The sequence below is a fragment of the Heloderma suspectum genome, chromosome 4 (genome assembly GCF_057233095.1).
Source record: "Heloderma suspectum isolate Gila_16-S chromosome 4, 16-S_ref, whole genome shotgun sequence".
NCBI classification, from domain to species: domain Eukaryota; kingdom Metazoa; phylum Chordata; class Lepidosauria; order Squamata; family Helodermatidae; genus Heloderma; species Heloderma suspectum.
Window position 1 is genome coordinate 235510101 of NC_139461.1, and position 16270 is coordinate 235526370.

General features: G+C 43.7%; 1 protein-coding gene across 1 annotated transcript in view; it reads right to left on the reverse strand.

The window, feature by feature from the left end:
• RNF220 (ring finger protein 220) overlaps nt 1–16270 on the reverse strand; it is a 383799-nt gene that overhangs the window by 109891 nt on the left and 257638 nt on the right. Inside the window, exon 5 of the mRNA XM_084852730.1 lies at nt 6648–6693. Coding sequence (XP_084708856.1) covers nt 6648–6693 — 46 coding nt within the window. The remainder of the gene's footprint in view (nt 1–6647; nt 6694–16270) is intronic.

Consider the following 16270-nt stretch of genomic DNA (forward strand, 5'->3'; position numbering starts at 1 on the left):
CTAATAGCTGTTATCACTTGGGAACTGTAACCTGACTGCAATGAGTGATACCAGCCTTAGCTGTGCTTTATAACAGCACGAGTGGTATCAGCATTCAAAGTCACAAACACTGGCATCTTTTATTCTCTGACGCTTTCCCAAGGCCCAGTCAACCCACAAACTCTCACTGGCTCTTTTGTGGGCTTGAAGCCCTGAATCCAGGAGGCCATAGGAGCACTTAATAGAGAAATGCTCAATAAGGAAAGTAAACTTCAACTTTGTGGATTCTGGCAATTTGACCTCTTGTTTGTGTTATACCAAAGACCAGTGCACTACTTTCTATGCCTCAGAAGGAGCCAAGGAAGGAAAAGACTTGACCAAGATTGCATGTTGTCATATAAGGACTCTAGTTAACTTTGCTCTCTGCCCTTGGTATCTGACATGGGAACAAAGGAAGCTGCCAGACAGACCATTTGTCCATCAAGCTCAATATTGCCTACTCTGATTGCCAGTGGTTCTCCAGGGTTTCAGACAGGAGTCTTTCCTAGACCTACTTGGAGATGCCTGGGACTGAATCTGGGCCCTTTTGCATGCAAAGGATGAGCTTTACCACTCACCCATGGCAATCTTCCAGAAACTTAAGGAAGGTGTCTCTTGACACTGTTTTCTGCTCAGCTATCTGCACAGAAGTCAGACTTATACCTCATTTCAGGCTAGAGCACACTAATCATTTATCACATACTCCATAGAGATATGTTTGAACCAGTTTGAAAACCCAGAGCCAGAGAATCTTCTCCTGCGAGTTTTCAAGTGTGTGATGCTTTAAGAAGCTGGTTTGTTGGTAAAAAGGAAGATATTCTGATCCTAAATCCATTTGCTTGGAAGTAAGACTCATTGATTTCAATAAAGCTTACTTCCAATAAAGTATACTTAGGATCATGGCATTAGTAGACACATTTCCAAACTTAATTACATCTATCCAATCTTTTCCCAAGTATCTTCTCCCACATGAATACCAGCCCTAAGTGCTGACATATTTCAAATACACATGGACAGTTTTCTGGTTTCCCCCTCTCCCCTACAGCCACAATGAGCAGATTTAATTATTAATCTTTTATCGTCTATCACTTTTAGAAATGAAGCCCTGAGGTGTTATGTGATTTCCCCAAGGTCATCATAGAAGTACATGGCAAATCTGCTACTAAGGATCCAGGACTACAGACCCAGAAGTCTAGGTACATAATACCTTCCTGGCTCAAGTGCTAGAGAAAATCCAGAAAAGAACATGCCTCTACAGTAAGATATTTGGAAAGTATTTCTCCTTGGAGGACTCTAATGGTTAGGTCATCAGCGGCAGTAATGCAGTTCCACAATTGTTTACATAGCTATGAAGGGGCGTAGTGGGGGGAAAGAATCAAAGAACTCAAGTGACATTCACTTAAGAATCAGAATGGAAATCTGGATCTGATTGCCAAAATAAGTGTTCATACTATTTGTGATCAAATATCTGCCAGTCCATGTTAAATTAAATATATTAAATCTGTACATATAATTGTAAATTTGTAAATATATTATAATGACAGCCCCAACCACTTCACAGACATGAGTATACCTAATTTCTACTGTATTTCTATTCCTAGAAAAACAAGTATCATTATACATACTCAATGGGGGAGGACTTGGTGAGGGAATACCATTAATGTACAAGCTGAAATTACTAATAGGAGCAGGGAAGATGGGTGGCTTCTTTTTTTCTTACAGTGGTAAAGAGGAAAAGGAACCCAATGCTGGAAAGTGTTTCCCTGTGCCAGTGATTCCAAACAAGTGATGGAGAGCCTGGCCTTGCAGATATATCAACAAAGAGGAGTGATAGTCTGGCCTCTGCCAAAGAAACAAAGACCACTGAGAGCCTGCTTCCCTCTCTCTCCTAGGAAGAACATGAAAAGGGGAAGACCAGCCTGGCTTCAACCACTGATCAGAGGGAATTCCTCACCACCACACCAGAAATAACTCTACTCCAGTTGCCTTGGGAATTCAGAAGTGAGAGGAGTTATCTGTTTTATTTGTTACAGTTATATCCCACCTTTGCTCCAGGGAGCCCAAGGCGGTGGACATGCTCCTCCCCATCCTCTCCATTTTATTTTGGCACTCTGGTGCTATTTATTTAGTGCATTTTAAATCCCACTTTTCTTCCATCATGGAACTCAAGGCAGTGTACATCAGGTTCCCAGGTAGCCTTCCATACAGGCACTCACCAGACCTGGATTAGATTCAGCAAGGTTGTTGCATTTGTGTTCTCTCTGAACATGTCCTGGAGCCATGCTTCCTCCAATGGCCAGAGGAACAGGGGGAATTAGTACATTCTTGTATCATTTTCATGTGCTAGAAACCACCCTGGAGATCATTTGATTGGAAGGTAAGGTATGCATCTTTAAAAGTAATACATAAACAAAGAGAGTGCTGGAGTGAAGATAGTTTGTGAGCTCCATCTCCGAGGAAGCTGAACCACCAAGTGAACCCGAATACAGAATTCCTTTGATGAAATTGGTTAAATTAATGATTTTACTCAGTGAAATTACTTATTCACTAAACATTTTCTTACTCAAGAAAAAACTTGAGGGTCACTGCCCTATATAGTTTTCTCAAGAAGCTCCCACCACAGCAGGAGGAGTTCAGTAGACAAGTTGCTGGAAGATGTTGCAGCAGCAGCAGTTGAGGACCAGGAACAGCAGCCAAGAGCAGAGGGCAGGAAAACTGCCAGAAGACTGTGGGCTTGTGCCTGACCCCCTGGTTCTGCTAAAAGCACAGCTCTCTGTGTCCTGCTAAAGAAGTCCTAGACACAAAGAAGTAGCTGAAGATCTGATTTTGGAGTCCAAACACTGGTCTAAGTGGATCAGGATGTCTTTATGCAAACAGAAAGGAAAAAGGGGTTCTGAACACTGAGGAATGTCCTGAAGCCTGATGCTGCCCTGACAGCCCTTTCTCTCTCTAACAGGTATCTCTAATAAATAAATGAATAACCACCACCACATGATCATCTGGGGCTCATCCCCACAACTGGGGAGAGTTACTGAATTTGCTCTAATGCCTTGCCATGAAAACAGAGCAATGTAATGAGTGACAGTTCCTTATGGGTAGAAACCATGCAAATCTCAGCAATACAGGAATGTGGAGAAAATGAGAAGAAAAGAAGGGGTGAGATTATCATAGAGTTTATACTCAAACCTACATGTCACACACACACACACACACACACACACACACACATATATATATATATATATATATATATATATAAACACTGACTGTAAGCATTTGTCATCTGGGTGAAAGAAGGATGAGCCCACTAGATGTGTGAATCCCCATTGGTCTTCAGTGATGGAGTGCAGTAGAGCAGAGCACTCTGGTTTTCACAAGGAAGAAATTGTGAAGATCCAAAATTCTGTTTTGGATCTTCACAATTCCAAAACTCCAAAATTCTGTTTCTGATCCAAAAAGTTATGCCAGCATAACTTTCTGACAATCCCTATATAACCTTCAGGGGGAACACTGTGGGAAGGGAGGGCCTCTCTCATCAAGTGTTTTAGAATGCATCCGCTGGAATTCTTTTATGTTGAACAAATAGTGACGTTCAGTGGTCAAAACAAGGAAATAAATTAATGAGAAAGCATGTCTTCCATTTAAATTAGATTTTTACTGCAATATTTTGTGTTCCTTTTTTTTAATTTATAAACATGAGCTCAAGCCTCAAATTATGGGCACAATCCAGCACCTCCACAGGCACAGCTGAATGCATGGGATGGGATCAGCATGGGGCTCAATGGAGCATAAATAACATGGGCCAAGGCCTCGGGGAGGAGAAGTACAGCTATATGCTTATATGGGAGACTTGCACAGGCCTTCTGTTGAAAAGTCAAGGCTAGTGATGTGCATATTCCTGTATGTGGTTGATGCGCAGTTGGCAAGGGGCAGAGAAGAAAGCTCAACTGAGTACTATGCCAATCCCCTTTTGTGTGTGCAGCTGCATATACGGGGAGTGGGATGGATCATGTCCTAGGTTTTTAGCCCTTGTGGTTGAAAGGAAAAGCCCTGACTATATGCTAAATATTAAAGATACACAAACTTTAAAGACCCAGAAATCAGACACGGTATCAGTGGCATTTCCAATAACGGGAGACCATCTATGCTCATTCCTGCCATCCCTTCCCTCTCTCTCTTTCCCCCCATTCTACATACAAACTGTCTCCTCAACAAATCATGTCCCAAATCTTACACCCAGTCAATGATCGGAGGCAGACGGGGGAATCCCAAATATAAACTGTGCAAACCAGAATTTAAAAAAAAGAAAATTAAGTACATTTGCCCAATTTTATTTGCCCAATTTTAGGACCTTCTGATTGTTCCCTTTGCTGGGTTTATTCCCTCCAACACTCTGCTTCAATTTCAATTCCAGGATTCTTCCATAAAATACATCAAGAGGTGAAAAGACCCCTGAGTAGGTGCAAAGTGCATTTCTCTTACTACTAAGAACTAACTATGGAAAGTCCCAACAAACCAGGGATTAGGAGGAAGGGCTTCAATATCAGAGAATGGTCTTTTTAAATAGACTTGAGCCCTAGCATCTTTCCCCCGCTATAAATTAAGCCCTGGAAATATTAGCTTAGATTTACACAGGACTAAAGCTGCTGATCCTAGCCTGCCAAAGTCCAGCTGCCAAACTCTGCGCAACTTTTGCAACATGCAAGCCTTTTCTTCAAGCAAGTGCCACTTGAGAATAACAATTCTGAGGTGGAGTGGCTGAGAGAAGAATTCAAAAGATCCCTCTTCTTAAAGTTCTTGGGGGGGGGGGAACTATGCAGTGCCAGCAGATGAGTGATCTTGGTTACACAGGACCCCTCAACTATCCTGCCTTAATCCCTTCACTCAAAGCAAATGGGATTCTTTGTTGCTTGAAGCTTCAAAGGCCCATCCCTGCTGGGAGAAAAGGCTTTTTCTTGGTTATCTGGTGACTGTTCCTAGCTCACTGTATTTACCTCCAAACAGCTAATCCGCCTATTGAACTCCTCCTCAAGCTTGGTGTTTGGGACAGAAGAGTTATCTGCATCCAGCAATAAGCACAAGTGAAATGCGCTAGACAAGAGCTGCTTTTCATGCCGCTCTTGCCCTTTTCTACTCCCTTGCGAGGCACAAAGGCAAATGTAAGATTCTTTATTTTTAATTGATGTGTTCCTCCCAGCCCTGCATTTCCATGCCTGCTTCTGTTTTGTTTATTTCTAAGATCAGAAATATCAGCTCTTGATCTACCAGAGCAGCACTGAGATAGCACAGTATAGGGCCCTACACCCACACCCTTAGCAGCCTACGACAGCAGGTAACACACTGGCCGACTAGATTCTACCTGGTTCTGAGGGCTACTTCACACATTATTTGGCAATAACCCTGTATTGGTCATCAGGTTCACATTTGTTGAGGAGCTCTGGCCAACCTCCAGGCACCTTAGTATAGAAGTACTTGCTCTAAGCTAAGTGCACCACTACCTTTAATGCCCAACAGGTGGAAGGAGAGCAGGAAGAACTACTGCAGACACCCCTGGCATCTTACCCAACAACAGTATTCTCCCTGGTTCCTGAGCACCTCAAATGAAGGAAAAATTACAAGCTGTTATTCTATGAAGGTGGGGACCTAAGGGCCAATGCCAGTGAAATCTGGAACCATTTCAGAATGCCAAAGTTGCTTTGCAATAGCTTCTAAGCATCCCCCAATATTATTAAGGCATCACTATGAGGGGTGCATGTGCAGCCAAAAAGGGACTGTTCATGCAACATGCTAAGCAACACTCAGTGGTTGAGTGTGGGTTGTTGTTGAACTGTGGATTTTTTCTGAACCATGCGTTAGCATGTTGTCCGAACCCAGGACATTTTCTGCAGGATGGCCTGTTAACCACCATGAACATCCCAACAACAAACCACGGGTTCTCAAGGTGGCTTGTTTGAGAAAAATAAGCCACACTGCATGGTTAACAAGCCACCCTGTGGAAAATGTTCTGAGTTCAGACAACACGCTAACCGATGGATCAACAAACAACCCACGGATCAACAACAACCCATATTCAACAACAGAGTATGGGTTAGCATGTTGTGCAATCCCAGTCAAAGACTTGTGTGACTGTCCCCTATGCAAGGAATGTCATGGTCTGTGTACACCAGAGGTGGGCAAAAAAAGGATCTACATCTCTAGGTGACTTGAAATAAATCAGCATGGATGTCTGACTCTCAGTTGTTTAACAATGCCCCTGCTCCCCACCGCCCCACTAAATTATACTGTTGAAATACAGAAAGCTGGGTGTGGGCGGTAACCAAGAGTAGATTTTTGTTTGGAAGGACTGTGGGTGCTATTCATTTATGGTACTGAAAAGAAGTTCCTGGGTGCAGAATGATTTCATTTTAACTGTGTACTTTTGCACCAGGCTCTGGCTGGTGGCTCTTCAGGTTCTAGTAAAGCACAAATATTCCGCAAGACTAAAGTGTGCCTTCTCTTGGTGTACAGGACAGAGATATTGATATAAAGATGATGACAGGGAGGACAAATTGGATCAAGGAATGGAATGTTTGTAGGGGCAAGGAAGATCATGGAAATTAACAAAATGTGACTGAATTTGGCTCACTTACCTTGGGAGTGCCTGGGGCCATGACATCCTTCAATATAGAGTTCTTACTGCCAAGAGAGAAGAGAAGAGTATCAGTACCATTGTGAATGTGTGCAGAGAAACTTCCCAAAGGAGAACTCTGAAGAGTTAATTTGCTTTGTAAAGCCCTCTGTTATAAGATGATGAGCCCTCTGAGTTCACCCTTCCCATGCAGGGGTAGGAGCCCATCACTATCAGACTGCACTATATGGTCTGATTATTAGCTCCCCCAACCTCCTTTCCCTATTATGCATATATTATATTTGTATCCCACCCTTCCCCCAAGGAGCTCAGACCAGCTTTGTTGTTGATGATAATGTTTTTAGCTTTGTAACAGTTATCCATGCTCTGGTAACCTCCTGGTTGGATTACTGCAGTGCATTGCACATGGGGCTACCTTTGAAGATGTTTCAGAAACTTCAGTTAGTTCAAAACATAGCTGTTACATTAGTAACTGGGCCTGGCCAATATGGTCATGTGACACCAGTGCTTTGGCAGCTGCACAGGCTTCCAGTCTGCTTCTGAGCCAAATTCAAAGTATTGGTGTTGACCTTTAAAGCTCTAAACAGCTTGGGACCAGAGTATCTAAAGGAAGTCTCCTCCCATATTCACCTGCTAGACCCTTAGGTCATCTTTGGAAGCCCTCCTCCAGGTGCCCCCATCAAAGGAAGCTAGATGGCTCTAAGAGAGAGGGCCTTCTCAGAGGTTTGCCTGGTGCCTAAGTTGTTATCTTTTTAGCCCCAGGCAAAGACCTTTCTTTTCTCCCAGGCACTTTAGAGACCTAGTTCTATATTATTATGGCTGTTTTATTGATTCCTGCACTGTTTGTTGTTTTGCATTGCACTGCATTTTATTCTTTTAAATATACAGATGCAATTTATATTTTTATTACATTTTTATATTTTTAACTGTTTCTATGGCATTTCAGTCTTTACCTATTTGTAATTCACAGAACATTGGTTACTGGGAGGATTAGAAATTAAATAAATAAATACAGCCCCTATGAGATAGATTAGGCTGAGAGAGAGTGACACCTAACACTGCCTGTAAACATTTTAGCTCAGTAGGAATTTGAACCTGGATTGCCTGCATTCAAACCCAAACTCTAGCCACTGTACCACACAGTTTCTGTAGTGTAATTGCCTGTTCCATCCATGTAGTTCTGTCCCCTAGCCTAACCCAACTTTTCATGTCTAATAGGGAATCAGGCACACCGCTATGGGAAAATATGCCATCAAGTATCATAAAACAGAGCAAGGCCATTTGACTGGACTGGCTCCTGTTTTTGGAGGCCTCTTGGACAGTGTAGCCTACAAGGGCTCTTTAACTGTTGGGTTTGTGTGGGGAGGGGAACTAAAGCATGGCAGCGAGGGGTGGGCGAAAGCAAGGCATACAAGCTGAGAAGATGTACCAGAATCCCCTGCATGTCACAAGGAATTCTGGGGCACATACTCTTGGCAAAGGCCCAGCCAGGTCAAAGACAGCATGTTCTGCCTCCAACTCGCTCAGGCCTCACCTAAACTGAGTGTGTGCTCTAAAGCCCCTAGCCAGACTCGTTGTTGTTGTTGTTGTTATCAGCAGCAGCAGCATTTCTATACCACCCAGTAGCCAGAGCGCTCTGGGCAGTTCCCAGAAATTTCAAACCACAAATACAAGATAATAAAAACATAGTAAAAATCTTTATCATACACATTTTTAAAAAAGAATGAGAGTCAACTGAGAGCCAAAATAGCGGCATCCATTCTCAATTGGTTGACCCCTTACTAGCTCTGGGACCTGGCAAATACCCAACCCTGCTGGCCTCTGGCACTGGCCATGTTGTTTAAGACTGGATCTTGGATGAAATTGTGGCACAATTGGGGGGGGGGAAGGAAACTGAAAACAAGGGGTGCTGACGCAATCAGAGGTGATCTGGGAAACCCTCAACAGACAAACTGCCACGAAGAGAATTAGTTTGCTATGCTATGGACGCATCAATGACACACTAGCAATGCGGTACCCCTCTGCTGCTACTGTTTGTGGGGCACAGATATTGCTCGATAACTCTACAAGCACACACCACCCTGTTTGACCAGAAATCCTGTTGCAAAGTGGCTGCCTTGTAGCACACTGATGTGACTGCTGTCAGGAGCTCCCTAGCTGCCTCTTGCAGTCCCCTCCAATAGCCAACTCAGGACACAGACGACGAGGATTCTTTCTGAGGCTTTATTCCTTTATTACATTATGACTCTTTCAGATACTAATCACTAGCGACTAAGCAAGGAACAGCACTGGGGAAAGATAGCAGAGTAGCCTAAGCTCCAGGTAAGGCAGTTGGTTCCTGTTTGAAGGGGAACCACAGGAAGACTCTGAACTTATGGGCTATGGAGAGATCCTCCCTCTTTCCCTTGGGTCCTCGGGACACGACCGTTGTTTGAGCGCCAAACGAGCGGTACGCCTCCTTTCGGCGCCCTCCATCTGTCGTCGCTCCCTGTGTCTGCGCCGAGCGTCCAGCAAGCCCCCCTCCAGCGCTCTCTCACTGCCAGGGTCACTATCTCTTCCAGGAATGCTGGCAGAAGGAATGAATCTCTGCCAGCTGCTGTGCTTGAGAGAAATGAGTGAGCTCCTCTCCCACGGATTGCTGTTCCTCCTCAGAATCAGAACTGCTCTGGGGCTCTGTGGGCTCAGTTTCCACCCTGACAACTAGCACCTCATTGCTAGCACACTGCCAGGGCACAGGCATTCAATACAACTGCCTCATTACTCTGTGATTGATTACAGCCCCTCTCAAATCAGAGAGTATTTGATGTGCAGCTACATTTCTAAGTATAAATTGTAAACATTTCTCTACATTTCTCTTAGATTCCTGCACTGAGCAGGGGATTGGACTTCGTCTTATAGGCCCCTTCCAACCCTATTCTTTTATGATTCTATGAGTTCATGACATCCACAAGACACTTGGCCTTTGAAAAGAATTAATGGATACAGACTCTAATAGGAATGAAAAACAGATACCACACAGGATTGGGTCAGAGGAAGAGAAGGTAAGAGGGGAAGGGGGACAGAATCACTAAAATTAGATAGGCCTTTCTCTAGGTTGTAGGAATTCCTTCTCTCTTTTTTTTGGTTGGTTGATTTGTTAATTTCACTCCATTTCTATTTAACGGCTGGAAGGAGGTTCACACCAGGGTGATCCTCCTCTTTCCTGCCTTCCCTGGAGCAAGATGCTTCAGATTTAATAATGCCTTTCACCCTCACTCGAGACAGGTTAAATTTGAAACAATTACATATCAAAGGCGATGGGGCAGGGAGACCCTGCACTGTAATTTTTTTGGTTATTAAAGTAATCTCTCTCATGTAAATTCTCTCGCTAACATGCCACAAACAGCATTAGGAAATAAATGATTTCCTCATGATTCAATTTACTGATACAAAGCACCTGCAACAGGCAAAAATGGGGCTCTGAAATATGTTACCCAAGATGATGTCTTGTGCTTGCAGGGCTCCCGCTGCTGGAGGTCCCTCTCCGCCCGCGTGCGTGTGTGTGTGTGATGGATGGGTGGATAGGTGGAGGGGAGGGTGGTTAACGGAGGAGGAGGAGGATGGGGAGAGAAGAAATTGTACTTAATAATAAAATTTGTATGCAAGTCGGCATCCCAAGCTAGGGATGACTGATCGGCAGCCAGAAAGTATTAAAAAGCCTTGCTTAACAGATGCTGACAATAGAACAAGACATATCAAATCAGATCTATTCCAGAAGCATTAATACATACATACACACACACACACGCAGACAGAGACACACACACACTTTTCTTCTCAATCACAGCAATATGGGAGACATCAATAAATTTTTATGAGACTTTTAGAAGATCAACATGCTACTGGATGTGACAAAAAAGCAATGTGGCTGTCATGTTCTCTTTGTCGGGGACACTTTAGCCCCAGATGTCGAGCTGTGGCAGCAGTGAGTAGAAATTGAATTTGGCTGGCTTTAATCTGCCTTTCATTGGCAGATGGCTGGGTGTTGCAAAACGAAGAAAGGGTGGTTTGGAAGGTGCTGGCTCCTAGAGACTGCAATCCTCCCATGCAACCCCTGTCCCTTACATACAAGCATAAGGCTCCTTTATCACAAACACAGCTCCCCCTAAAAAGCAGAAGACCAAAGTCTTCTCCACTTTCTTCCTACAGCCAGTGTGACTCTGTTTGGGATCTATGACCAACAGCTGCCTGGACCTTCATGCACGTTACAAGGGAGAAGGCCAAATTTAACAAGCTTTTACCAAGAGGAAAATGTGTGTGTATGTGTATACCCAAATTATCTTCATGATGCGTTGTAATATTCAATCAGTTCTTCCTTCCTTTGGACATACTGAGGAAAGGAAGAATTAGTTGAATACTACTAAGTATATTAAGAATATTTGGGCAAGGGACTAAGTGTCTTTGATTCTACCCTCAACAGCCATGGAAAACAAGCACTAACAGTACAACTCAAGATGGCTTAACTTGTGGTTACTACTCCAGCTTGATTAACTTGGAGTATAAAAATGTAATTTTGTTGATATGGCTTCAGAGCATTAGGACAGTCTGACCAGGTCAGACCTAGGGCCCATCCAACCTCATATTCTCTCTTACAGTAGCTCACATTGGTTGATTTAATATAAGGGCACAAAACCCAGCGCAGGGCTGACTCTCAGAATTTCCTCCATCTCAGCCTTCTCTTCTTGAATCCAAAACCCGACAGAGATTATTTCTTTAAATACATAGGAGTCTGTATACACAGGTAAATGTGTCGTGTGTCTGTCTCTTCAGACAGCAAAGTATTAAAGAATAGCTGGCATGATGGTTGAGAAAGGGAGAGGCCATAAGCAAAGAGAAAACTTCCTTCCCATAAACAGTGCTGGCAAATTAAAATGGTAAAAGGGAAATCACGACCTTTAAAGTTCAAACACTTTTCGGCACCTTTTAAAGTTTTCTGCTCCAGGCCCTTGCAAAGAGCACAATCTTTGGAGACCTCAGAATTCTCTTTAATCACGAAGCAAGTCAGCAGCGGTCTGAAATGATCACACATTTACATAGTAATAACCTCAGCCGACACTCCCCACATTATTTCATGGCCAGCATATTGCCACACTGCGAGCAATCCATGTGGTTTAAATTATAACCCATACATAGGAAATTAGTTGCTAACTATGATCTTCACAGGTTTGTCTGACATTTCTAATTAAGATGATTTACATAGAATTATCCTTTGAAAGCACAAACTGGTGTTTTGCTAGCTAATAAAATATAATTACTACATACCCACCCATCCACCCACCCTTTACAAGTTACAGTTAGTTTTAATCTGTTTGGGGAATTGTTTATCCAGTTCATTATGATAGCACAACTTACTTGCCGCTTTTAGGTAGAAGCAAATTACAACGAGGAAGGATATACATATGAGGAATAGAGACTACTCTCTAAAGGGGCAGAGGGACTTGGTGGATGAGATTTTCATTCCTAGGGCTTTGCATTATGTCCAAAATTAATTCACGTTTCCATATTGATTCATTTTCTAAGAAAATGTGCCATGTATGCATAAATGTATGTGTAAACATTTGGATATGTACACATGTGCTAAGGAGCTAAGAATAACTATTTTATTTATTTATTGAATTTGTAACATGATTGACCCCAAACACTCAGGCTGCAAATCACAGTTCATCCTCCTCTTGAATATTTAGCCTGGGAAAAAGCCCTTTGGGACCTCAAAGCCTGCTTCCATTCTCAGGAACACCAGTTGGTCCAAATCTCACTCAGTGTTTCATCAGATCAATGTAGCTACTAGTATTTTAGTCTAAAGTGAACACTCATTTTGAATTGTCAATGACATAATGCAACAGTCCGAGTTATCTGGAGATGTATGATCATGAATGCACTTCCTGAGTCTTGCCTTACACTGGTCTCCATTCTGTACCAATGTACCTGATTGCTCTGCTCGCAGAGATCACATTTTCTCTTCCTGCTAGTGGCATACTGGTCACTTGACTCGTTCACCACAAAGATTCTATTTTTCAGTGTGTCAGTATCCTTTTGGATGCCAACTTGTCCAGCCGCATTTTGGTTTGTCTTCCACTATGTTGATAAAATGGCTGTGCTCAGTGATATGCCACAGGGTTTGTATACCTTGCCAAGTCCTATATCCCACACCCCCAGTTAAAAGATTCCAGTAGAACTGAAAAGACTACTATATTATGATCCTGGAGAGTAGGGATGTCAGAGAATTCTGCGACAGATCTCCGTGAGGCCGAATGCCAGTGCATTCGGCCCCCCGAAATCCATCACAGAATGGCCTGCCACCCCCCCCCGCCCCCTGCAGATGTCCCCTGGGACGAGACTTACCTGGGGCGGACGTTTCGGACGGTGGCAGCTCCAGCGGCGGCTTCGACGGTGGCTGGTCTTCCGACCGGCCGCCACCACCACCGTTTGCAGTCTGTGTTTTTTTCCCCATAGACGTGATAGGCTACGTAAAGACTTACATAGCCTATCACATCTGGGTAAAAACAAAAACAAAATGCGTATGCAAATGGCGGCGGCTATGGCCGCCGCCATTTGCGTACGCGGTTTTGTTTTGTTTTTTTACCCAGAGCCCTCCGCGGCCGGAAATCCGGCTGTGGACGGCCCTAGCCTAGGCCTGGCTGGCTGCTCCGCGGAGCCGCTGCGGAGCACAGCCGGCTGTCGAGGATTCTGGGGCGGAGGACCGGATCGCCTCCCCCCCGTCAACGATTCCGGGGGGAGGGATGGAACTCCCCCCCCGCACCATGAACAGGATCTGCGAAAAGGTAAGTGACTTTCGTACATCCCTACTGGAGAGCTGTTGATCACTACTCTGATCCAACGTAAAACAGTCCCTTATATCCTATTACGGTAATGAGCAATATCCAATACTGCTGCTGAGCCTTCGTTCTTTCTCTTGCACCCACAGAACCCACTGTGAGTGCAACAGGAAACTAGGACTTCCTAAAACAACCCTGGAAACATGCCAAAACGCTTGTTTCTAGAACAAGACAGGCCAACGAAGCTTCCCCATTCTGGAAATGAGAGTTCTGGCTCGTTTCCGAGGTTTCTTTGGAAGCACTATCTTCCTGTTGCACTAGCCACGGGTCCTGCTTGCGTGCAGACAGCGCTGGATACTGCCCAATACACACAATAAAACATGCACATTTACACTGTGTCCTTCTCTGTGTTGAACATGTTGCTCACTGGTTCCTAGAGATACCTCGAAGCATCTGCTTTACAGAAGTCATGAGCTTTCCCCAGCTCTAACTAACACCAGGATGGTGACTGAAAATCGTGATGCCTCATTCAGCATCTTAATGGCAGCCTGACTGGTTCATTGTAGAGGCATTTAAAATTAAGCCGCTTGATAACAATTCCTGTTTGGAATCAACATTTCACCTGGAATGCACTGCTTATACAGTGACATCCAATAGCAAAAAGTGCTAGAATGGAATAGCTGGCTTCAACCGCATCAGAGTAACACAAAAACCCCAATAAACATAGGCTGTGAAAAAGTGAATCGGAAATTTTAAATGTCACTTTTAATCAGCGATTGTTCCTTGGGAAGGCTCAGTGAAGACGAAGCAGCTTTATTTATATATATGGCCTGCATCAGCTAGTGGTGACCAGGGTGGGGGGGTGTTATTAACTACATGAGAGCAAAGTACTGGCTGCCAAATGGGGCAAGCGCCATGATTCTGCACACTGCCAATTTTAGACAAAGCATCAACTAGCCTAAAGGTCAGTTTCTAGGTTAGTCCATTTTCTTTTGTTCACTCCCACCTACCAGTAGCCCAAACAACATCTGATGACAATGTGAATATGATGGTGCGATCGTTGATCATCCTGGCTGATAGCTTGGACAATGGATGGAGCTAAAACCTATTTGAAACCAGTGGTAACGGCAGTTGACAGCCAGTGATAACAGCACATGTTGAAACCAGTGATAATGGCAGTTGTTGGCTGCGTTGCTTCAACACGAGATTTTCTCGAAAAATAAAAGCTCATTTGTAGCCTTTCATGAATGCAGGTAATATGTGAAAATGTGATGCCAGTCTTTTCGTAGAAGTAGATGCACAGAAACATAGGAAGCTGCCTCGTCCAAAGTCAGACCACTGGTCCAGCTAGCTCAATATTGTCTACTGTATTGCTCAGTATTGTCTACTAGTGGGCAACTCCTGAGTAGACTCCCAATGTTTTGGCCTAGAACTTCCATCATCCCTGACCACTGGCTATGCTGGTTAGGGCTGATAGGAATTCTGGACCAAAACTGCTGGTGGGCCACCAGTTGCTCACCCCTGGTCTATACTGATGAAAGCAGCTCTCTAGGATTTCAGACAGGAGTCTTTTCTTAGCCCACCTTGGAGATGCCAGGGATTGAACCCTGAACCTTCTGCATGCGAGGTATGTGCTCTACCACTGAGCTACAGTCCTTTTTCATCTGTCACCCTTTCCATTTATATTTTCATAGATTCTAAAGCACTCATGTGTGTACCCATAACTTTTAAGAAAGAGTTGTTTGGAAAATGGCTTTGAACTGCAACTGTGACAGTAGGTGCTTTGCTTTTTGAGCTGGGATTTGTTCTCAATGAATTCTTCCAACTGATTTCCACAATAGAGAGGGAGCACCTACTCACCTGAACTTAATTTCTGAGGTTATCAAGACAATAAGTAAATGCATATCCAAACTACATTCTTGCCCTCGCACTATAGGCCTGCAACTCCTCCACATCTGGAGACAATGCAGGGGAAGAGCCAACTGTTTGAGCCCTTTTAAAAAATCAACTAGTGTTAAAGAGGGGGACCACCTAACCTTCAAAGAAATAACTAAAATAATGTAAAAGTTCACAAATGCTGCACTGCTGTAGGGGAGCGGGTACATTTGCATTTATTAAGCTAAAAACCTATAATGAAAGGTCTTAAAAGAACTCAGCACCAATGCTGAGCAAACCCTAGCCCTGAGGAACTGTCATCTTGGCACCTCGTCAAATAATGGAATCAGTAGCAGGAATAAAGCAATACTTACTTCCCTTGCTGAATCAGGTAAAGTCCAATACAAGCAAATGACTTGGCCACACTAAAATCAACCCATGGTAATCTCCTGCCCTCTCATTACAACCCTCACAGAGAACTTGCAAATCAGGATGATCTGTGGAGATTAGCCTACATTTATCAGGGGAAAACCACAGACAAAATGGCCTGTGATCTCATGTTGCATAGGGGTACATAGGTATGTGTTTTTTCAGATGGATATATTTTTGTCTCTCCTTTTTGTGACTCTCTTTGTAGGCCCAACACCCTATAAACTCAGCTCTTTTATCCTTCCCAGGGAAGGAAAAGGAATTAAAGGAAGGGGAAGACATCACGCCAGCCTGACAAATAAAGACAAAATACAAGGCAGAAGGAAGAGGAATGTAGAGATTGATCTTTGCTACCATAGATGTGATGAGGGAATAATTATCCCCCCAGCTGGTAACTTTAATGCGTCAAAAGATCTACAGTTGTACTTTGCTTACTGGGGAAAAAGACTTAAGAGATATTTTCCATGCACTTAGTTGCCCAATCTATCCTCCTGCCCATGTATCT